This window comes from Falco cherrug, chromosome 4 (genome assembly GCF_023634085.1).
Source record: "Falco cherrug isolate bFalChe1 chromosome 4, bFalChe1.pri, whole genome shotgun sequence".
In the NCBI taxonomy this organism is placed as follows: Eukaryota; Metazoa; Chordata; class Aves; order Falconiformes; family Falconidae; genus Falco; species Falco cherrug.
In genome coordinates, this window is record NC_073700.1 from 1,281,345 (window position 1) to 1,303,500 (window position 22,156).

General features: G+C 51.9%; 1 protein-coding gene across 2 annotated transcripts; it reads left to right on the forward strand.

Moving 5' to 3' along the window:
• Positions 1-259: 259 nt before the first annotated feature.
• TRAIP (TRAF interacting protein) lies at positions 260-20,930 on the forward strand. Of its 2 annotated transcripts, XM_055709616.1 has the most exons (16): positions 285-456; positions 1,491-1,524; positions 1,603-1,660; positions 2,894-2,977; positions 7,124-7,163; positions 9,770-9,897; positions 12,612-12,706; positions 13,316-13,429; positions 14,372-14,459; positions 16,045-16,134; positions 16,351-16,439; positions 17,181-17,336; positions 17,537-17,585; positions 18,124-18,249; positions 18,800-18,850; positions 19,668-20,930. In XM_055709616.1, exons 1-16 carry the CDS (start codon positions 405-407, stop codon positions 19,794-19,796), a joined length of 1,383 nt encoding a protein of 460 aa, XP_055565591.1. In that variant the 5' UTR covers positions 285-404; the 3' UTR covers positions 19,797-20,930. The 2 variants fall into 2 exon arrangements, with proteins under 2 accessions (XP_055565590.1, XP_055565591.1); XM_055709615.1 differs by lacking the exon at positions 1,491-1,524 and having other exon boundaries at positions 260-456.
• The last annotated feature ends 1,226 nt before the right edge of the window (positions 20,931-22,156 follow it).

Below are 22,156 nucleotides of genomic sequence, written 5' to 3' on the forward strand. Positions count from 1 at the left end.
TGTCTCTCTGTGGGGCCCTGTCCAACTCGGCGGGCGGCGGGGCCCGCCCCGGTTGGGAGCGGCAGGGCCCTGCGGCAGCTTCTCCCGGCCCCCGCCCGCCCCGGGAAGGAGCCGCGCGGCCCAGCGGCCGTCGTTAGGCTCCAGGGTACACGGGCGCGGCGAGCGGGGGGAGCCGGGGGCCTGTCCCCGCCCTCGCGCGCAGGACACGCCCCCTCAGGCTCCGCCCCCGGCCGTGGAGCGGGGCCGCGCTAGCCCCGTGAGGTCACTTCCGGGCCGCGCCGGAAGCAGCGGGCGCGCGGCTGGCTTTGAATCGGCCAACGCCGCGCGGCTGGTCCGGTACCGGCGCCGAGGCCCCGCCATGCCTATCCGGGCCCTGTGCACCATCTGCTCCGACTTCTTCGACAATGAGCGGGACGTGGCGGCCGTGCCGTGCGGGCACACCTTCCACTGCGCCTGGTGAGCGGCCCGTTCCGCGGAGACCCCGCTGTGGCGGCGCCCCCTGAGGGTCTTTGGCTGCTCGCTGCGCGCCCGCTGCCTCCGCCCCCGCCCGGCTCGGTCTCCCTGCGGCCGGCGGGGGCCCTGCCCACCTTGGCAGTCGTAGCGGCGGCAGTTCCGCTCAGCGGGGCGTCGGAGGTACCCGCGAAGCTGCTGCGGGAGCCTCGGCTGCGTTGTCGCTGCTCTGCCGGTGGCCTCCCTTCTCCGGGAGGGCCGGTGCCAGCAGATCGCTCCCACACAGGGTGTTTATCTGGAGGGAGCAGTGTGAGATTGCGGCTGAAGCCTCCCAGGCAATTTCATGCTTTTGCTGGAACCGCTTTGCAAGTGTTTGTGTTGGAAGGAAACGATTCTTCTCAGGAAATAAATTCTGCATGTGGGGAGGGAGCGGGCATTTGCTTTTGTGGCCAACTAACTTGGACAGGGACCACAGCTCGCAGGTGTGTCAGTCACCTCTTAACCAGCAGCTTGGGCTGACTCTGCTCTAACAGCCAGCAGAGGAGGGAGAACTTCCAAAGGTTATCTGCCAGCTCCAGATTGTTACCCTGCTCCAAAAATAAACTGTTTGAAGTGTGACGTGATGGCTTGGTTGCAGAATGTGTTAGTAGCTCTCCCGGGGAGCCCGACAGGCTTGCATTCGTCATCTCGGAGCAGAGACTGGCCTGGTCTCCCGTGCTCCACGGATGCGTGTTCAGTGTTAGTGGCGCCCTTTGAAGCTGACCAAACTGGGGATCTCTCAGCTGTTGTTACCCTGATATAGCGGCTCTTGTGCTGAGTCCTCTGCTGTGGTTCTGTTCACTCCTGAGAAGCTACAGTTGTTCAAAGGCTCTCTCCCAGGGAGATCTGAGCTCTGTAAAAACTCTGCCCTGGTAAAGATGAGCTCACATGCTAAATTCAGCTGGGAATTGTCTCAGAGAGGAAGGTAGAGCGCACATGCTGGAACACAGCGTTCCCATTAACTGCACCTCTGGACTAAATGTTTGCATTTCTGTTTTTAGTTTGTAAGAAGGAGTCACATCCTGCTGTCCTCTGGTGAGTTGGGGGGTGGTCCCTGGGAGTAGTACTCCTGGATTTTAAAGATTTACTGTACATTTTCCTTTCCTTTCTTAGTCTCATCCAGTGGTTTGACACAGCACCGAGCCGGACTTGCCCACAGTGCAGAATCCAGGTAAAACCGTCACCTACGTACACCTCTCTATTTCTGCCCTTCTGTAGCATGATGCTTTGGAAATGGCACTGAGGAGCTGTGGCCTAGGTCTGTGGTGATACGAGGGAAAGGCTCATGGTATGAAGCAGGGAGATCTTTCTGTCACTTGAGGCTCTCCCCAAAGGCTTAGAGGGTGAATTGCTTTCAGCCACCCTTCTGATCAGAGGGGTGGTCCGACAATGCCCTGCTGCTCTCTGTGTTCTGGGTTTTCATGGCTTTTTTTTTAGGCTGAGTAAGTATTGGCATAATGATAGAAAAGGCTGCAGTGGGTTAGTTGGGACATAACTTGTTTCTAAAGTACTCTGCTGCTTGCTGTCAGGTAAACAGCCCATTCTGCTGTACGTGGTCACATAATTGAGTCCTTGCTTTGAAGCCCTCGGCCCTTTGCTGAGAAAAGCAAAGGCTGGGGAGGGAAGGAAGGATGGATGTGTTCTGCTTCTGAGACAGGAAGCCAAGGCTTGGGGGTCCAGTGGCTTAATCGGGAGCTGAAGTTCTTCGAAGTCCCATGTATCACCAGCCTTGATGCTGCCGCTGGGTCTTGGTGTGTAGTGGCTGCAGGAGATGTTGCCTCACACTCAAATGTAGGTTTTTACCCAGCTGCAGATTGGGCTTGTTCTGTGTTTGTGCTTCTTTCTTCCTCTCAAGGTCTTGGCCCTTGTTCCTTCTCTGACTTGTTGATTCCCTCTGTTCTTCACTGCCTCTTACATCTCTGGGTTACCATGGAGTTATCGCGAAATAACATCTTATGTAGCAGTAACCATGCAATTAGCTGGTGTCATGACTGTATATAATACTTAAAACACAAAGCTGTAACTGCATGGGGGAGGTGTGGAGAGCTATCAAATTCAATTACAGCACCTTCTGCCTGCAGAAAGCAGCACGTACTTCTGTCTTAGGATTTGGCATCATGTTAGCTCAGCGTCAGCTGCTTGGGCCTTAGCTGCCAGAGAACAGACTGCGCTTGATTCAGAAATGCCTGAATCTTTCTGCTCTGGCTCAGGAGCCTGGCTAGAGTCGCGCTTCCAAAACTGAGTGGGGGGTCTGCTGCTGTGCTGATGAGCCAAAGCAGAGCATCGTCACTAATGACATCAAGCACTGATCTGACTTGCCTTTCACGGCCTGGCATCTGTCTTCCATGTATCTGTTGTATTTCCATATCTGTGCCCATCAACCTCTTCTGTCTCCTGTGTTTAGGTCAGCAAAAGACACATCATCAATAAGCTGTATTTTGATGTTGCCCTGGAGGAGCAGACAGCACTGGATGCAGAGACCTTGCAGGTAATTTGACTGGTGGTTCTTCCATGGTGTGATGCTTCAGCATCTTGGAAGTGTGGCCTGGGCTGCCCAGTCCTCTGCTAACAGCTGCTTCCTGAGCTGGTGCTCGCTGTGCTGTGCTCATCTTTCAGACCTGAAGCACGTAAGTGTCTCTTGCCTCTCTCTGTTCTCCCTCTTGGCCCTTATCTAGTCTGCTCTTTTGTAAGGAAGTTTCCACGCGGTGGTTTAGAGTTCCCCCTGACCAGATCTCGGGTGGTGGGTTGAGAAGCCGCCTCTACTTCACTGCTCTTCCTTTTGGTTCTCACCTTACCTGGAAACCTCCTGAAGCAGCATCAAATAAAAATCCAACTGCTGCTTCTCCCTTGGGTCTTGAAGCCCTGAGGATGAGGTTACAGACTTTTGCCAAAAGGTAGGAGAAGGAAAAATCCCAAACACAGCGATTTGCTGCTGGTGTCTGGGCCGCAGCTGTGTGTGAGCCCTGCTAGCCCCTCTGGAAAGAAGGGGATTTTAGGGGAAGTGCCACCTCCTCACTTCTGTGCAGGTAGGTTTGTTTGCCCAGACTGTAAGGAAATGGGGCAAGGTGGTGCAAAGTCATGGTTCCCCAAGGGATATTAGGCAAGGGACTGCCTGAAGCTGCACCAACAGTGATGAGGCTGGGTTGCTGACGGGGGATCCTGGCTGGCGCTGGGGTGCTGGGTGATGATCTCCAAGTGCCACCCTTAGGTGTGGAGAACTGGGGGTGAGAAGGGATGCTGGCAGAGTGGCTGTTCCATGTTCTCCTTTGTTTAGTGTGGAGGAAGTATGGCTCCTTCTGTCTTGGGAGTTACCTCTTTCCAAAAAAAAAAAAAGTAATGTTTGACCTTGGTATAATGGGACGCTTGTACCCTCTTGTGTTTAGAATCAGCATGTGCAGCAATTACCATAATTAGCAGTTGCCATGACAATGCTATATGTGTATCATATGTTTTTAAAATAAAGCCAGACTATAATGTCAGCAGCACTGTAATTCTTGAAGACCACTGATAAAGAAACTGAAGGCCGAAGTATGTGTGCTGAGGAAATGAAAAAGCATCTCTGGGCACTTGAGGCTGTGTGCCGTAGAAGCAAAGCAATGGCTTGGAGCAGATAAACATTGCCTTTAGTACATATTCAGATCTGTTCTCACAAGTGTAAATAGATGAGTGACTCAGAAATGGGTTGACTGGAGAAAAGTGCCCTGGAAAAGCTTTCTATTCCCTCACCCCCACCCCAGGATCTGAGATGGGTTGCCCCAGCCTTTCACTCCAGGCAGGCTGTGCTGAAGAACTGCTTGCTTGTTCCTGCACAACAAGCTTGATGGTAATTCATCATGCTCCTACAAAGTTTGTTGTGTGGCTGTCTGAGCAACACCTAGCGCTGAGTGAGCAGCTTTGCTAACGAGAGTGCTGAATTCATTGCCTAGTGGGAAAGAACCAAGTTATTTTCTGGGTAGATTGGCATGGTTGGTTTGTACAGGTATTTACTGCCACATGCACTGATCCAGGTTGCTGCTGGGCTGATGCTGGTTTGTCACCAGTTCCTTGTGTGCTGCCCATGCCTTCTGGAGGACATGGGCACCTTAAGAAGATGGTTGACCATCATGAGTGGGATTTAATGTCCCTCTAGACTGGAGTCCTGTCTGTGGTGGGGTACCTGATTCTGGCCTGGGCAGCAGTTCAGCAAAGCAAACTCATGGAGGGCCATCCCTAAATGCTTTAGAGGCTGAGAAAAGAACTGCTGGCATACTCTGCCTGAAGTGGTTTCACCTGAAAAAGCCCCCAAATGCAGGGTTTGTTGCCTGTCTCTGAGAGCCTGGGTGTAGAGTGGTGCTTGGCTTTGTAATCAACTGGTGATGTATCTGTGCAGCCTGCGGATGTCCTGAAATCAGCATTTGGCCTTTTGGCATGAAAAGGTGGTACTGGAGCAAGGGAGTGTGCTTCAATGTGCTAGAAAGCACAGTGTGTAGCTGTGGTCCACTTGTCTTGCAGAGACAAGGTTGGGATGCTCTTCTGAGAACCAGTCTTATGCACTGAGTTGTAAGCGGTCAGAAGGGCTCCCTCGTAATCTGAAACCTCTTTCTGTTGCAGAATTATCCAAATTAACTTTTGGATAACAGTTGTCTTTGGTGCTATTCCTCACTCTTGCTTCTGCTCTGAAATGTTTACGGTCAAAGGAGTGCTGGGGCTGCTTTGCTTCCCACCGCCGGGCATCAGTTTTACTGCAATACTGGAAGGAACTTGGTTCTCTGGAGTAGCTGCAGACCGCAGGCTGAACGCTGTGACATGTCCAAGTGTTTCTGGGTTATGAGCCTGGGTTTATCCTGTATTGCTCTTAAAGATGGTCCTCGGTGATCAGGACAGTCTCTGTGTAGCTGTTCCCAGACCAGGAAAAGTTTGAGTTTTGGGATGTAACACCTTGGTGAGGCTGCCTGGAATGTGACGCTTCCAGTTGCTTGTGATGTATGGGGGGCAGAGAGCCCTGCTTCCAAAGGAAACTAGGAGGCTTTGGCTTGCTCAGCTCGGTGAAGAGGCAGGAGGAGGATGATTCCTGCCTGTAAACCTGCTGGGGAGGGTAGAAACCTGGGAGGACAGCTGTCTGTTTGTTGTCAGGATATACTCATTTGATCTTGGAAAAACGTGGTCTTGTAAGTCAGGCTGGCAGCAAGAGCAGAGCTTCTATCAGTAGACTGAAAATTGGGAGCAGCCTTTAGGAGCTGTGGTGGAGGATGAGGGATTTCAGATTAAGCTGGTGAATGAGGTAATGTTACATAGCTGCCCACAGTAGCCTGGGATTTCTTTGCTATCATGCTAATTAGTACATCTTGTGAGCTCACTAATCGTTCCTGAATAGGACTCTGAGGAAGCTACTCCAGAACAGTTCCTGCAGCAGAGTTAATTCCATGTCAACCCTCCAGCTGTTGTGCCCTTGGGGCCAAATCCAAGTCAGCTCTGCCAAGCTTTGCGTTTAGTCCCTTTTGCTTACCAAGCTTTACATCCCATATTCTCTTTCCTGCCTTTATTGTTACTAGTGGAGCTTTGCTCTGGTCCTGTCAGATCCGTGGTCACTGGTAGTGCTATTCTCAGCTCAGATTTGCATGTAGCATTCCGAGTTGCACAGATTTGTGTGCTCTGCTTCAGTACTGTGCTGGCATTTTATTGTGGTTTTATTCCACTGCAGTTCCTGCCTGACTTGTTATGTGCTTTCCTCTGCAGTTCTGTAACACAGCTTTTTAAGTCATCTTCTGTTGACTCTTTCCGATATATATTTCTCTGTCTTGCTGTGTTAAAAAAGAATAAAATATATATAGATAGACTCTCTTTGGAGCCTCTCTACATTTCCTTTGGCTATTTGCCAGTGCTCATAAGTCATATCACTTCATTATCTATAATTTAAACTATGGGGCATTTGCTGCCTCTTTTTGATCTTCTTTCTGATCCTTAATGAAGGCCTTCAAAACATTTGATGTTCCTCGGGCCCTTGTGGCACCCAGGAGTCATTATGCACCCTCAGTTTGGTATGGTATGGACTGGTTTATCGGTGATCTGTTTATGGCCATTTGACTGAGCTGTTAGCTCGTATCAGCATCCTGAACTGCAGTGACTTCAGTGGCTGTCAGAATGCTGCTGGTGGCTTTTGATTGTATGCTTGCTTACCTTTTCAGGTATTTTGGGCATGCCATCCTGTCTCCCACCTGCACCCAATTAAAGTTCACTTCAGTTCAAAGCAACTCTCAATCCAGTTAGTCTGGCAGCATCCCTGCCTTATTGCCTTGTTTAGGTAAAACATTATAAAAATTGTTCCCGTCTGATTTCCTGTGTTTCCCTGAGAGCCTTCCAAAATTATTCAGCTAAAACAAGATGACTGACAGTGTGAGAAACACAAGGTTGACAAGGCTAAGATGAAACTGCGATCTTCTCTTCTCCTCCTAAAGAATGCCAGTTGGAGGTGCTCTTTGCGTTCCCTGTGATGGTACTTGCTTGTAGCTTGGGGACTGCTGTTACCGTGCCCCCTTCTTAGCACCTGGCTGGTGCAAATGTCCTGCTGAGAAACCTCTTGGGTCCTATTAAGTTCTGGTGGTGAAAGCTCCTCTGCAGGGCATTTTCTAATTGGATTTTCTGTGTTGTGTTTCAGAATGAACTGGACAAGGTGAAGGCTCAGCTCTCCATGAAAGGTGAGTTCCAGCTGCCCACGAGGGATCTGCCTGTGCTAAGTGGCTTGCCCAGCCCTGAGGAGCCCCTGTGTGCAGAGCCCACCCCTCTCTGAAGCTGAGGGCATGGTGCAGGCCGCACACTGTTTAGGTGGAGCAGCTACTTCAGAGCTTTTTCTGAGGTGAGAGCTGTACAAAGCTTGGATGACAGCCAGAGTCCGCGGCCTGGTCCATCTCTGCCATCACTGGGGAGCTCGCTGCGAGTTTAGAGACATATATGCAATTTTTTTTGCCCCTCTTCCTAATCACAAGAATTGTAGCACAGCTATATCTGGAGCAGGCTTGCTGATAGCAGAACCCTTGGTTTGCTCACTGGGAAACTCACAGCTGCATATGGCAAAGGCTTGTTCTCTGTAACAGCTGAGGGGGTAAAAGTGATGCCCAAAGCAGCAGTGGGAAGGCTTTGGATTTGTTTGGCTGTTGCAGTGCCACATGTGTGGTGTGAAGAGCAGACAGAGTTCAGTGTGTGCACTTCCATTTTCCCATCTTTAATTTTAGAGGATGTTTGAGGGAGGCAGGAAAAGCAAAAGCCCTGGAGACTTGTCGATGGGTTTTAAGCATCGTCTGTAGGCAGCCTGTCATCAGAACATGAGTCATGAGCAGCAAAAGGAAAATGTCAGTCTGAGTGACAGAAATCCAAAGACACACTAGCAGAAGGAGGAAAAAAAAAATCTTTAAAGAATGCTGGGGGCTCACCCACGCCCCGAGAGTTGTCTTTCCTCTGCCTTCCTTGCGTGCACGAGACAGACATGAATAGCCAGTAGATTGAGGATTCAGTCCTTAGCCTGAGAGCAGAACTGGATGGTCTGCACGTCTCTATTCTGAGGCCTGTTCTCTTGCCAGCTTGGTTGAGTTTAGTGGCTTGGTAGAGAGCCAGATCTTCTGGGGAAGGTGGCTGGGATTCTTGCTAGAATGTTATCCAAGAAAAACTGCTCGAAGGCCTGCTCATAATCTCGGCTTCTGGTGAGTAGAGGTTGGATTCGACATTCCCTGTCCCATTCTCTTTTCATATTGGAAATAAGAAGCTCCTTCCCACCTCCTGCCTCTTTTGCTGTGGGCACTCTGCTCTCTGGTGGTTCTTGTGTATAAATTCTTCACTTAAAGATGTGCTCTGTGCTGTGTGCTGTAGAGGAGCTGCGTAATTGCCAGTTTCTGATCAGCTTGCAAATGGCTCTAGAGGTGCTGAGCTCCAAGCAGACCCAGCAGGCACTGTGGGAGGCACTCTGAATGAGCTGAAAACTCATTCCTGCAGCATGGGGAGGTTTGACTCCTGCCATCTGCCTCTGGGCAGCTGGGAACGGAGGAGGGGGAAGCCCTAGCTCTTTTGGTGGATGTGGAGTCCCTGCAAATGCAGGGGAGTGTCTCCAGGCTGTGCTATCTCTGGTGAGGAAGGGTTTTCAGATCAATGGAGAAAAAATGCCTTGCTAAGAAAGAAGTGTTTCCCTAGCCACCTGCGTGCTGCTGGGATATGTTCCTCTCTCCTTCCCCAGTCCCACGTGGCTCTCTTGCTGTCTGATCAAGCAGTGAAGTTGCACTGCAGGTCATGCTTCCATGGGATGTGGTGGCACAATTTGAAACTGGGTTGCTTGCAAGGAGAAGCAGCTTTTTGGAGAGGCAGTGACTGGCTCTCCACTCTTGCCAGGCTGGAGCCGCGGATGATGTTAGCAAAGACAGAAGACGAAGAGCTGAAGACTCCACCCTACTTTGGGCAGGGTTAGACAGAGGAGTTGTTGCTTTCTCTCATTGCCCAACTGCTTTGAGCTTTCCGGTGATGCTGGCTGTTCCCTGCTTAGGTCTGTCAGCTACTGACGGTGGTTGCTTTGTGAGCTATTCTTTCCTTGTCTTGATGAAACAAATTGAAATACAGTTTTGTTTTCCACCACCTTCTCTCTCTCGTGGTCAGAGGCATGTGCTTTTTCCCTAGATTGCCTGCCTGGGGAGGGGCAGTAGGACTCAAAGGTTTTGTGACTTTTTGCAGAAAGTAGGCACTCCGGGGAATCTACTTAAGCTGTTGCATGTCCTGTGAAGTACCCAGTGCTGAGCAGAGCTCTGCTTTACTGCTTCTTGCCCTTTGACGTAGTTGCCCTGGTAGGGTGGGTGCGGCAACATGGTGGACTGCTGTACAGAGCTGCCCAATGGCCCTTAAAGGGCTTTGTGGCGCGTAAAGCTCCATGTGGAGAGGGTGGGCTCAGGGCTCTGCTCTTTAGCTCTGTGACAGCTTGGTGTAACTCAAAAGAAATGTTTTCCTTGTGTAAGCCTGGCTTTGAGAGCACGCAAGAGTTAAGATGTATCAGCTTAATGCTAGCAGGGCTGGCACTGGAAAGCTATTTAAAGGGAACTTTTATCTTTAGTAAGGAAAATCTTGAAGCCTGCTGACACTGGGAGAAGCAATTGCTCAGTACAGACCCTGGTGCAGGCAGCACTTAGGGAAATGGCTCTCTACTGGAATGGCCAGCTCCTAGCAGCCTGGAGCCTGAGACTGCAAGCAGTCTCTGTTGTGCTCCTGCTGCTGTGGGGCAGCTGCAGTCTGGGTTACTGGGCTGTGACCTTTTTCTCTTTTTCTTTTCCAGAGAAAGAAAAGCGGGAATGCCAGGCTGTTGTGAATGGGCTGAGGGAGACTCTGGATATACGCAATGCCACAATAGAGTCGCTCCAGAAGGTGCTGGGAGAGACAGAAATGCTGTGCTCCTCTCTCAAGGTACCTTTCCTGTCCCCGGCAGGACTTCAGCACTAACCATTGCACAGTCATGTTAGGTTTTTTTGGAGATCTCTGCAGGCCCTGCTAATAAAGAGATTGTGCTGGTGGGATTTTGGATCTAGTGCCTCAAGACACGTGTCTCCTTGATCCCTGAATGACAGGAGGGCAGCGGAACTGGGCTTTCATTTTGATTTTATTAATCCAAAGCAAGTAGTGTTGCTGGTCTTGGGGTCCTGAGTGCTCTCCACCCAGGGGTGGTTCAGAGGCCTAAAAGCCAAGCCTGGGGTTTGCATAAAGTGGCGATGTGCTCAAAGCAGAGGTGGCCATGGTGTGGGAGAGATGCCAGCCCAGCCTGGGAGATGCTGGCTGAGCCTTGCTAATGAAGTGGCAGTGCTGATCATAAAGGTAGCAGCATGAACAGAGTGAGGGAACCGGCCCCAGTGCCCCATTGCTGAAACACTGGCTCCCTGTGGTAGAATGTTCTTCTGAAATGGATTTAGGCCAGGCGGGATTCAAGGAAAATTAGCTTCTTAGTTTGATTGGAGGAGAAATCAAACTGAAATACATGGAGGGGGAGTTGCAGCTGAGTGGGATTTGATCCAGCTAACTCTCCTGCCTCTGTTCTGTTGCCAGGGCTTTCCTTCAGTTAGGTTAGTAATGTGTGAAGTCCAGGGATCAAATATTCCTGTTGTGTTTCAGCATGCAGTGACTCAGTGTCTAGTCATGTACTCTGCGTAAACAGCAAATGGAAGAGAGTAATGGCAGGAGCCCCTTTGTTGGGATGTCTTGTAGTGAGTGTAGCGACTTCACCTTGGTGCTGGGCTGGACAGTCTCTGCTGTGTGAAGGTGATGTGCCTGTCACAAGAAGGTGGGGTTGTGACCTGCAGGCTGAAAGGCAGGGTAGGGTCAACTGCCCTTCCCAAGATCTCCACCCCTTGGAGTATGGGTCTGACCCAATAGCCTAAACTGCGCCATGTTCCTTGACCTGCAAGGCCAAGTGGCCCAGGGAGAGCTTGCAGATGGGTCACGGGGTTGTCTTGTTCTGTGCCACCTGTATGCAGCTGGGAGGAACCAGTCTGGGAGGTCTGCCTGGCACTAGCAATGTGGTGCTGTCACAGGGCAGAAGGACGGATACAGTACGGAATTAATGCCAGACAGGCCTTGCTGTGAGCCAGCACAACTTTTTTTGTTTTTGACTGTGGGATTATATCTAATCTGCCTGGGTGTAAAGGCAGCCAGGGTCTGGGCCATGTCAGAGATGATCCTGGGTATACCAGTAGCAGGATACTTAATGATGCTGCTTACTTCTGCAGAAACAGTTGTGACAGTGGAAGCTGGTTCTTGCTGCTCAACTTGACATCTCTGTGCTTGGCTTTCCTGCCTTGGCAGCTCAGGAGGAGGCTCTGTGTTTATCTTGCCTGTTGCAAAACTCTCTGTGTATGCTTAAGTCCTTTTAATGAAAGCTGGGTAGGGCTGGAGGATTAGGGTCCTGGAGGTATCTCTTCTGTGGTGTACAGGGTTTCCCAGCTGAATGCCAAGCACTGTCTTATACTGCATCATTAAATACTAAAGCACTAAACTTCTGCAGTGGAAATACAGGCTTAACTAACTGTGACGCAGGTCAAGCCCACAGGCTGCGAGCCGTTCCTGTCTTCTGCTAGCACTGTCAGCTGTGGCTGAACCTTCGCGTGAGAGTCTGCTGCCATTTCAGGCTGGCTGAGGCTGGGGACTCTGCTCCAACCTGGCACAGAACACCGCTTTGGGGATCTGAAGTGGAGAAAGCTCTGGTTAGGAACAGCCGAAGATGGGCTCTGCTTAAGAGTAACATGTGAGCCTGCAACACTGTCCCTCTGCAAAGTTGCAGCAGTTTCACAGCTGTTTGGTTTCTGTGGCAGGAAGCAGATAAAATCCTTAACTTCTGTTGTGGAAGGGAGCTTTACAAGGCGATGGTTTTTGCCAGGACTCTCCCTGGAGTCAGCATCATGCTGAAACCAGGCCTAGAGCTTTTTGAGGGCGCTGTGTGAGGTGCCCAGGCACACACAAACCTAGACAATGCAGGTGTGTTGGAACAATGCTTAATTCAGGCTAGCTTTCCCCTATCCCCTGCCACACTGCAGAGCTGTGCTTTTTCCAGCTCTCTGTTACTGCTGCCTGCTACTGGAAAGCCTGGAAAGGTGATGGCTGCGATAGGTTTGCAGCCTCTCCAGGCAGGTGAGAGAAGTGCCTGAGTGGGTGTTCGGTCTGGCTGAGGTCTCCCAGAAGAGACCCACTCTGCATTCCTATTTACGCTTTAAGCAGCTCATGGCAAGGAGAGCTGGGAGGCTGAAGCAAAGGGATCAGCTGTGCAGGGAGGAGAAAGCAATAGCAAGGTTTGCTTGCTGTGGTCTCCTTTGCTTTTGAAAAACAAATTGTCGCTGTGCAGGGGATATTGCGCAGCCCCACAAACACTCCCAGCAGAAAGGAGGCTACGATGCAGTTTCAGTGCCAGACTTGTTGTGCCGTTAGCCCTGAGACCCTGCTGCGCTTGCAAGGAGCAGACCTAGGGGTGCAGCAGGGAGGGAGCTAAACTCTCCATAATCCTGGGCTGCTGAGGTGGTGATAGCATTAAGAACCAGTGTATGCTCCCAGCTGCCCGCAGTGCGCATAAGCCAGGATGTTTCACTAACAATCCCTGGAGCCTTCCTAACAGTCTGTGTGCGCTTGCTTCTCTGCAGAAGCAGATGAAATTCCTGGAGCAGCAGCAGGAGGATAACAGAAGTTCAAAGGAAGAGGCCCGCCGTCTGCGAAACAAGCTGAGAACCATGGAGCGGTGAGATCCGAGGCTTTCCCTGGGCTTTGTAAGCTGGGCATGCAGCCTCTCCCCTCCTTGGGGCGGGGGTCCTGCTGTGCCTGCTGGAGCATCCACCTCCACATGCTGGGTCATCTTACCCCATAAGGCTGGAAACTGCTGCATTAGCAGGCCTGCCGTTGCCTGTCTGTACTCTTGCCCCTGCTGTGCTTCCAGGTGGGTGCTCTCGCCAGACAGCAACAAGGCATGGTACTGTGCAGACTGGCCTTACCTCTAGTGCTCTGAGCATGGTGCATGCCAGTCCTGTTACTGGAGGGTGCTGGGGCAGAACCCCAGCCCAGGAGTGCAGTCAGCCACAGGGCTGTAGGGCCCAAGAGCTGGGGCCTCAACCCTTTGTGCAGTACGTGTGTACCGCTGCCCCTTCTCTAGTGTGTCCGTATAGTGCTGCTGTCCCTAGCAAAAAGTTCTGCTTGTGGTGGGGCAGTTGTCTCTTTCCCCCGTGACATCTGGAGTGCCCACAGCAGGAGCTTGGGCTGCACTGGCTCCTTGGGGGGGAAGCAGGGCTCCGGTCTCTTTCTCAGCTCTGTTTGTGACTCATGAGCAGAGGGTACTTTTGGTTTTTTTGTGCAGGATTGAGCTGTTGCTTCAGAGCCAGCGCCCTGAAGTGGAGGAGATGATCAGAGAGATGGGAGTCGGGCAAGCAGCCGTGGAACAGCTTGCAATCTACTGTGTCTCACTGAAAAAGTAGGTGCTGCAGGCTTGACACAGCTGGCCTGTGCTGCCCTGGGTGGGCCCAGGGAGAATCTTCTGCAAATACTGGTGGACACACAGGTTCTGCAGGGCTCTCGCCACCTATTTGGGCCTCCACTGAGTTTTGACTGACGGATCCTGGGGACCTAGATTGGAGCCTGTCACACTGAACTGTTCCTGTTGTCACTGTAGTGACATGCATGTCACCATGGGAACTGTCTCCAGAGTTGTCAGTGCACTTATGAGGTGATGACTATTATTCCCTCCGTTCCCCTCTCGCACCTGAGGGGAAATGGGTGGATGAGGGGCTCTGGGTCGCACCCTCTGCTGCATTGCACTGTGCAGCTGTGGCCTCAAGTGCTCTCTGGCAAGGCAAATCTGCCGTGCTGCCCTCCCCTACCTGGAAATCCATCTGGTCCTGCTGGGCAAAACCACAGATTTTTTGGGTCTGGTCTGATGGCAGCTGAATAATTGCAGCTTTGATACAAAGCTGTAATGAGGCAAGTGTCCCTGTGGTGTAATTGGGAATGAATGTGCGTGGCCAATAATGTGAAATCTCTGAAAAGTCACTTAAAGCAAAGTCCCCCATTTGCTGCCAGCATGCAGGCTGCTCTGTTGTCTGTCTGTCTCTTCCACTGGCAACTGAAATGTCTCTGGACTTGGTTTCCATTTTGCTGGTGACATCTGTGCAGGCCCTGGTCTCCAGCATGGTATCCCATGCAGCCTTTTTTCTCCCCTGCGGTGTAGCGGTATGTTTGACGCGCTGCTGGTCAGTGTTGGTGCACTCAGCTCTGCTCCCTAACGGGCGTTGTGTCTCCTGGGTTTTCTCTGGTGGCTCTGCAGTTGCAGAGCTTCAAATTAAGGGTCTTGGCTTGTCTCTGAGAAGTTCTAGCTCAATCCCCTCATAAACAGCATGACTCTTTCATCTCTTTGCAGGGAATATGAAAACTTGAAGGAGGCTCGGAAGATCTCTAGTGAGATGACAGAGAAGCTGAAGAAGGAGCTGTTTTCTGTCAATAACAAGGTTAAGGGGGAGTGTGAGTTGTGCCAGGGTGATGTCTGGTCTGTAGATCCCTGTCAATAACTGTGGACCAAGCCTTCTGTGGTGATCTCCTTCACTACCTGAGTGGTGCAGGTTGTGTGGAAGTGTCAGGCTGGGGTTTCTAGGTCAGGGTGTGATGCTGCAGTGAGTGAGCAGCTCCTGGGCTGTTGTCAGGAGTGCATTGTCTGGGGACACTGGTGGGGCAGCATGTGCAGAGCCAGCCAGCGTTTGGCAGGGAGCCTGGAGTGGAAGGCAGCAGCACGCAGGTGCTATGCTGCTTCCACTGGGTTCTGAAAGCAGCACTTCATCCTGCCACGCTGCTGAGCACTTGGTGACAGCCTCTCCTGCTGCAGAATCTGGCCCCTAGGAAAGTTGGGAAGGGGCTTGGAGCCAGTAGCAGTTGAGCAGGGCTTAGCCCTAGCTTGGCATGGCCACAGTCGCACCCAGCCATGTGCCTTCAGCCAACTGAACTGGGCCAGGGCTCCCACATGATGCTGTGCCCAGGCAGAAGTTCCCAAACTGTGGTGAGGACACACAGGTGGCTCTGCACAGAGCCTGCCTAGGCTGGTCCTGGCCTGGCACAGGGCTGGGAGCTGCTGGCATGTCTCTCTTGCTATGCTCCCCCTGCTCCAGGCCTGGCTGGGGTCTGTTGGCTGAGGTCAGGAGTTGATTTCTGTCAGTTCTGGTAGCAAGTTCCCATGAAAAGCGTGTGTGTGTAGCCTTGCTCTCCAAGGCACAGGTGCTCCCTGGGGCATCCCCACATCTAAGCTCACAAAGTGAGAGACTGCGGGTGGATTGGTGGATCTGGCCTATTTTTGTTACTGGGACATACATACCTGTTGTGGTCCTCTCAAATGGAGAAGGAGGTTCTGCTGTGTTGCTCCCTCAGGAAGTTAACCCCCTATGTGAAGTGCTGCTGCTGGAATCGGGCTGCTCCTGGCTGAGTCAGTGCCAAGCTGCAGTCACCAGCTTGGGTCAGGAGGGTGCGAGTCAGTGCACTTGGCTCTGGGCTTGGCTGATGAGAGCTGACTGTACCGACACACTGTGGGCTGGCCCGGGCTCCTGAGCCCACAAAAGTCTCTGATGTGGTAGCAGTCCACTTCTCAACCCCTGCTCCTGGCATGCTTCCCTGTTGAATCAGGCTTAATCAGCCTTGTCCATGTGCCAGTATTGCTGATGCACAACCATCCTCCAGCCTGTGGTTTGTAATTCCCATGCTCTGGTGTGTCCGAATTACTCTGCAGTAATTCAGAATGCGGCCACCAAGCGTTAGAGCAGGGAAGAGCTGTCGCCATCAGGCGAAAATGCTCGGGAAATGCTGTAAGAAGGTTTGTGTTGGGCAAGCAGCCCTGGAGATCCCTCTGCAGGCAGCTTGAAGAAATGGGTAGGCATTCTGCTGCTCTGATACGGGAGAGGTTGATCAGACTGCCACAGGAAAGTTGAGCCCATAAACAGGGGAAGCAGCATGTGCTGCAGAGCACACTGCTCTCACAGGGGATCTGCAGTCTCCCTTACCTACGTGTTGTAACCAGCAATCTTCTGTTTTGGGCGGGGGGTTATTCTACAGTTGCAGAAAACATTTTCAGAGTTGGACAAGACAAAAGACGAGTTAAAAAGCACCCAGAAGGATCTGAAGAATGCAGACAAGGAGATCTTGGTGAGAATATCATTCCTCAGTCTGCAGTAACTGGCAGCTGGCCATGGCCTGCAGCTGCAAAGCCAGGTGTTATGCTGGCTTTTGCTCAGTGACTAGGTTACCCAGCCCACCTTACCTCTCATTTGCTCCACCTGATGCAGAATTACGGAAAAAGGGCAAAGTATCTGCTACTGAATCTTTCCTTTTCTCACTGTCTGCTTTTCCTTTTCCCTCCAGAGTTTGAAGAAGAAGATAGACATCCTGCAGGATACTCTGAAGGTCCCATCCGTAACCAGAGAGACACTCAGTCGACTAGTCTTTGAAAGGTTAGTGAAGTGCATCCTTGGGTACAGGCCAAGGATGGGAGATGGCAGGTCCAAAGGTTTGACAGTTTAGTTAGCTGGGGAAGCAGAGACGTGCTACTCTGGCAGGGACGTTTTGCAAGTTGACCCCTATTTTGGTGTTTTTTCTTGTTGCTGACAAGGTGGTGTTTCATTTAACTGGAAAAAGTGTGCGTTTTGGAGGGTTTGGGTCAGGACGGGGTGGAAGAATGGGCTAGGTTTTGATGAACTCTTTGTTGCTATGTCCTGCCAGTGAAATATCCCTAAAGCTGCTCTTCTGGTTGCCGCAGAGTTGGCCTTCCAGTGAGCGTGCCCTGGTGTGCAGGGACTGGAGATCTTACCCAGGCAGAGGAACTTTGCCTGAAAAATGGCATCTCTTACATTTTTGTTTTAGGCTGTTTCTTATGAGGAGCCTGTGCTATTACCCCAGTACAGTAAGCTGCGTTGTGTACACAGAGCAGCAGTACGCCAGTGTGTTTCCCTGGGCTCTCGGTGCTGCTGTTATAGCACAGTCCATTTAAGGGTGAACAGGAGTTTGGGACACTGACTATAAATTCTGGGACTCGCCTTGTCCTTTCTTTGACTTGTAAGCAGGACGAGGCTCTGATCCTGGTCCTGCTGCTGTCTTTCAACTCAAGCAGTGTAGCGTGCAGCTCTGTCTTCCTCCTGTCTGCTGGGTGGCAGGCACTGGTGTCCTGGTGGCTGATGCTTTACATGGCCTTGCAGCCCCGCTCCCGTGGAACTGCAACAGCCGAAGCTCCATTGCCCAGCCAACAGCGATGAGATCGATCTAGATGCTACTTTTGATGTGGACACCCCTGAACACCAGCCCTGCAGATCTCTCTTCAACCCTGCAAAAAGGCAGAAGCTGGATAAAAAGCCGTGAGTTTTCCCTCCTCTTTCTGCTTCTAAAGGAGATCAAAGTCTTGCTGCTTTGGAAGTTGCTGTGTGAGATCAGATAGCTCTCCAGCTGTCTGATGTCGTGCGGCAAGCTTTGTCGTCATTTGCTTGGCCTTGTATGTCCTTGCCAGTGCCACTTGAAGAATAAATCTCTGCTGACTTGCTCCTTGGGCTTCTTACAGGCCTCCTGTGGTAAACCTGGCGAAGAAAGTTCTGAAGAAAACAGTGGAGGTAAAAGGGCTAATCTTGATTTTTCTGTATTGCCTCTTTGACCCTCCTGTTAATAGGCTTGGAATAAAGGACCCGTTTTCTCCATGTAGGAGACGCTGTGACTGTAGACCGGCCCATCTGTAGAACCACAGTGCATGCTTCAAAGTGCTTTGCTTGTCAGTCTCCTGAAACGCTGTATTGCTGCCTCAGGCCTCTTGGAATTGGGCAGGAGAGGGAGGGTGGGGATCCACATGCTTCTTGCTGATTATCCTGCCTCAGATGTGCTTGGCAAATGCAGTGTGGGGCTGACCACAAGGGCTGTGGGGTCAGCGAAGGGGGCTGTTCTCCCCGCCTCGCTGGGTGCAGTGTCCTGCCTCCCAGGTGCTGTTCCACATGAGCCACACGGGAAGTCTAAAGCTTCTGTTCTTTGGCCTGACATGTGGTGCAGCAGTAACCATTACCCTAAATAGCTGTCTGCATTATTAGTGCTCCCTGTGTGTGGACTAATTTCGGGAGATCATGCTGGTTAAAGGGCTTTTCTCATTATTTTGTGGGACAGAACTGGGAGGATGATCTGGAGGATGATACTTTTAAAGGACTCTTGCCAGCATTCATCAGGAACTCTGTTCCCTCAAAGAAGCCATCTTTGGGTAGCTTGCTGGGTTCCCACAAGAACATGGGCACTGTAAGTATGACTGTCCAGTTGGTGAGCATGTCAAGGGCTGGCACTGCACACCTCTGTCCTGAAGTGACCCTACAGGAGGAAGCAAACAAGGCTTTTACCTTGCCACATAACAGTGTGTTGAAAATAAATCTTGGAGCACAACCTGGCTACTTTCCAGTCCTGCAGAGCTCCAGGGATGACAGATGCTCATTCCCTTCCTGGCAGCAGACTAAATGGCCCTCCATGTCACATTCCTGCACCTCCTTGGAGCTTTGGGTGTTTTCCTTCTATTCCTCTGTCCCGGTGACAAAACCCTAAGCCTTGCTGTGGCTTGGAAGGCTCACCTTAATTCAGAAAGTGCCCAAGACACCCAAACTTTATTAATAACCTTGGGTCTGTCTTTTTCCAAAGGTGATGGCTTAGCACAAGTGCTGAGTGTTTGCAGGTGCTTGTAACCCCTCCCCAGAAGCTGTGGCCTGCAAGGCTCCCCCTTCCCCATAACCAACATGAAGAGAGGTAGCCAAGGCCCTGTGCTGCTGATGCTGCAGACTCATTTCTTTCTCCCTCCTAGGTGAGGATCGGATATGATGGCTTGGGAGGCAGAACAAAGTTCATACAGCCTGTATCCTTTTACTGCAGCTCACATGGCAGTAGTAATGCCGTGGGGGACCTCACCTCTGTTCCTCCTCTTCAGTCTCAGCCATCCTGGGCAGTCCTGCCCCCCCAGTCAACAAAAAATGAGCTAGGACCCTCAAGGAACCATCAGATTTATCTCTAGCTGACTGAGTAAGTCTGAGCTTAGCAAAGCCATCAAGAACCTGAACTTCTGAGAGCATTATTGGAGACGGCTTATTCAGAGGAGCGTATTGACTAGAAATCTGTACAATGTGCAGGGGCTGCCTGTGCCCTTGGGATCTCTGAGCAGCAACGTGGCACAGCCTCTTCCTGGACTTGTGCTGGGCAGCCCATGCAGCTGAAGCCTTCATTCCTGCGGGATGCTGCTGCTGTGCCGTGTCTGTCCTGGTAGGCAGCCCTGCAGGAGGTGAGGAGCGGCTGGGCTGAGCTCATGCAGCGGGTGGGGGGGCTGCGCTTCCTTTGGTGTTGCCGTGCCCTGGGAGGCTGCAGACTGGCTGCTGTGCCTTTCCCCAACTCTGATATGCTGGGTAGGACCTGAAGATCTAATAGATATGCTTAAATGCTGTTTTGTGTGCAGGGTGGTAGCACAGAAGTGGGAAGCATTCCTTGAGTCGTGAGACAGGAGCATGCCTGAACTGCTGTGAGCAGGGGGCAAAGTCCCGCCTGTCCTGCAGGGAGTTTTTCTTTGGGTACAGGTGTATGGCGGGGTCCCAGGTCTAGTTCAGGCTAGTGTGCGGCAGGTATTGGATCACTTGTGTCCCCAGGGCATTGGTCTGTACTTCCCTTGACAGTTTTATTTCCAGACAAACCTGGCAGAAATCCGTCCGTTAGCAGTGAGGAGCAAGAAGAAGGTCTCCAGGCTGGTGTCTGCAGTTCCCTCTGCATCCTCCTCCAGCAGCAGTCAAGCCAGACTGGACAGTTTCCTGCACTGAGCGCCCCTGCCTTCATGGGGGGTAGCGGGGCAGGGTGGCCACAGGGCAGGGCACGCTTGCCCAGACCCTGGCACGAAGCAATGCGCAACCGCTGCTGTGCAGGGGTCTATTATTTGCAAAGCATAGATGCCACGTTCTGGGCGAGATGTTGCCCTGTGGAGAATCCTGGCTTGGCAGCAAGCTGACAGGAGACCAAGCTTGGACTGACTGACCCTCCTCATTTACTCCTCCTTCCTCCTATTTTCAGAGAGAATAAACAGGGGTTTTCTCATCTTTTGGCCTGCTTGGAGCTCTACAGTTGTTGCTGCTGTTGGGTGCTCTGACATAAAGTGGAAGTGCGCTTCTTGGATGCAGCTGCAAGCTAGATGTGTGGGAAGACTGTCTGGGACGTCAGTCTGGAGCAAGAACTGGGAGAAGAAACCTGGACCAGCTCTGTGCCTGGTGTAAACAGTTCCAAGAGCTTCCCGGAGCAAGAAGTGTGCAGAGGGCAGAGCAGCGCTGGCCAGTGTTGCTGCGGTGTGGCTGTGTATTCACAGTCAAATTGAAGCCTCCCCTCTGCTGCAGGCGTGCTTGGGCTGGGGAGACCCCCAGGCAAGCCTGGCAGATGTCCTGCCTTGCCCTGGTCTGGGCCATGCAGTCCACTTCATTTTTGCAGACTTGGCACCAAAATTGTTGATCTGGGGAGGAGGGTGTTGGGGGTGACCCCCTGCCCTGCTTTGGAAATGGGGAGATCGGTGTGCTGATGTCCTCTCTGTTCTTGGCAAGTGTTGGAGTGAAACTTGTTTATGAATTTCTGGGTTTTTAAAATGAGATTGTAGGGATTTTTGCTGTGTTTTAACTGGTCTGCTTAGTGACTGGAGGGTTTGGAATGGCCTGAAGTGCTGAAGAATGGCTCCCTTCAGGGGAGGGGGAGGCTGATGGGGCTGAACCTGTCTGGGGTTCTTCAACTTGGAGACATCAGGAGGTCCCCTCTGGCCCCACAACTGTTCAGACTGTAAGGAACAGACTTGGTGAGGTGCTTTGCTGTAGCACTCAGTTTCCTATTTCCAGCCGCTTCAGGCTGCCAGCCTCGGTACCTGGACTGGCTAAAAACATGTCTTTGGGGAATAAAATACTGTTGTGCACGCTTGTTAATGTGACTGGCTTCTGAGTGTTTTCCTCCCTGTTGCAGCTCAGGGTGGAGTGCTGAGCGTGGGGCGATGGATGTGTCTGACCCGTCTGAGCCCTTGCTGCCAGCTCTTGGGGCACAGGCCCTTTCTAAGCACCACAGGGCTGCAGTGGGGTGAAGCCATGATGAAGGTGATGCCAAACTCCAGGGCGGCGAAGGTAGCAAATGCCAGTGGAGCATGAGCTGTGTCTTTCCTGCATCGCTGCTGAACATCACGGTGGAGGAGCAGGAGAGGAGGGTTCAGGGACTGGGGAACAAGCTTGGGGGGGGGGTGGAGGAAGGAGGGGGAACTTAAGCAGAGTTAATGAAGGAGAAGAGAATGGATTGAGCCTTTTACGGACCCTCTTGCATAGTGTCCCTGTCACCTCAAGGTAGGTATACTCCGTGTGTGTGTTTAAAAAAAAAAAAAAAAAAAAAAAAAAAGTGACAGGCTTGCTCTAGATCTCTGTGGCCTGAAGCAAGTTCCGGGAGAGCCTCTTAAGAATGCAGCGGTGAAGATCTGGGGGTGTGGCTCATGAGGGAGGTGGGCATCTGTGTTGTTCTGGAGAGCTGGTGGTGTGCCTGTCTGTAAGGGTAGAGCTGGTCCAGCTTGCAGTAGGGGACTGAGCAGGGCTTTGGGGACCTGCAGAGCCAGGGGACAGTGTGTGTGCGTGTCACTCTCTTCTCCCAGGTGACAAGTGACAGGACAAGAGGAAACAGCCTCAAGTTGCACCAGGGGAGGTTTAGATTGGATATTAGGAAAAATTTCTTCATGGAAAGGGTGGTCAAGATGGGAACAGGCTGCCCGGGGAGGTCGGTGGAGTCACCGTCCCTGGAGGTGTTTAAAAGACACAGAGATGTGGTGCTGAGGAACGTGGTTTAGTGGTGGGCTGGGCACTGCTGGGTTAATGGCTGGCCTTGGTGATCTCAAAGGTCTTTTCCAACCTAAATGATTCCATGATTTGTACCTGATCAAGCCAGTCTGTCCGCTGCTCAGCTCCAGCCTGCCTGCAGAGCTCAGCCCCTGGCCGTGGCCCGCCCAGCCCAGCCAGCAGTGCCTGCGGGAACCGAGCTGGCATCTCTCACCTGGCTGCTGCACCTGTTGCTCCCTGTTGCTTTAATCGGATTTCTATTTGAAAAGAAACTCACCCTGGGCCAAAAAGTCCCCCTGCTCTGGCTGCAGTGAGCAAAGGACCTTCATTTTGGTGTCGCT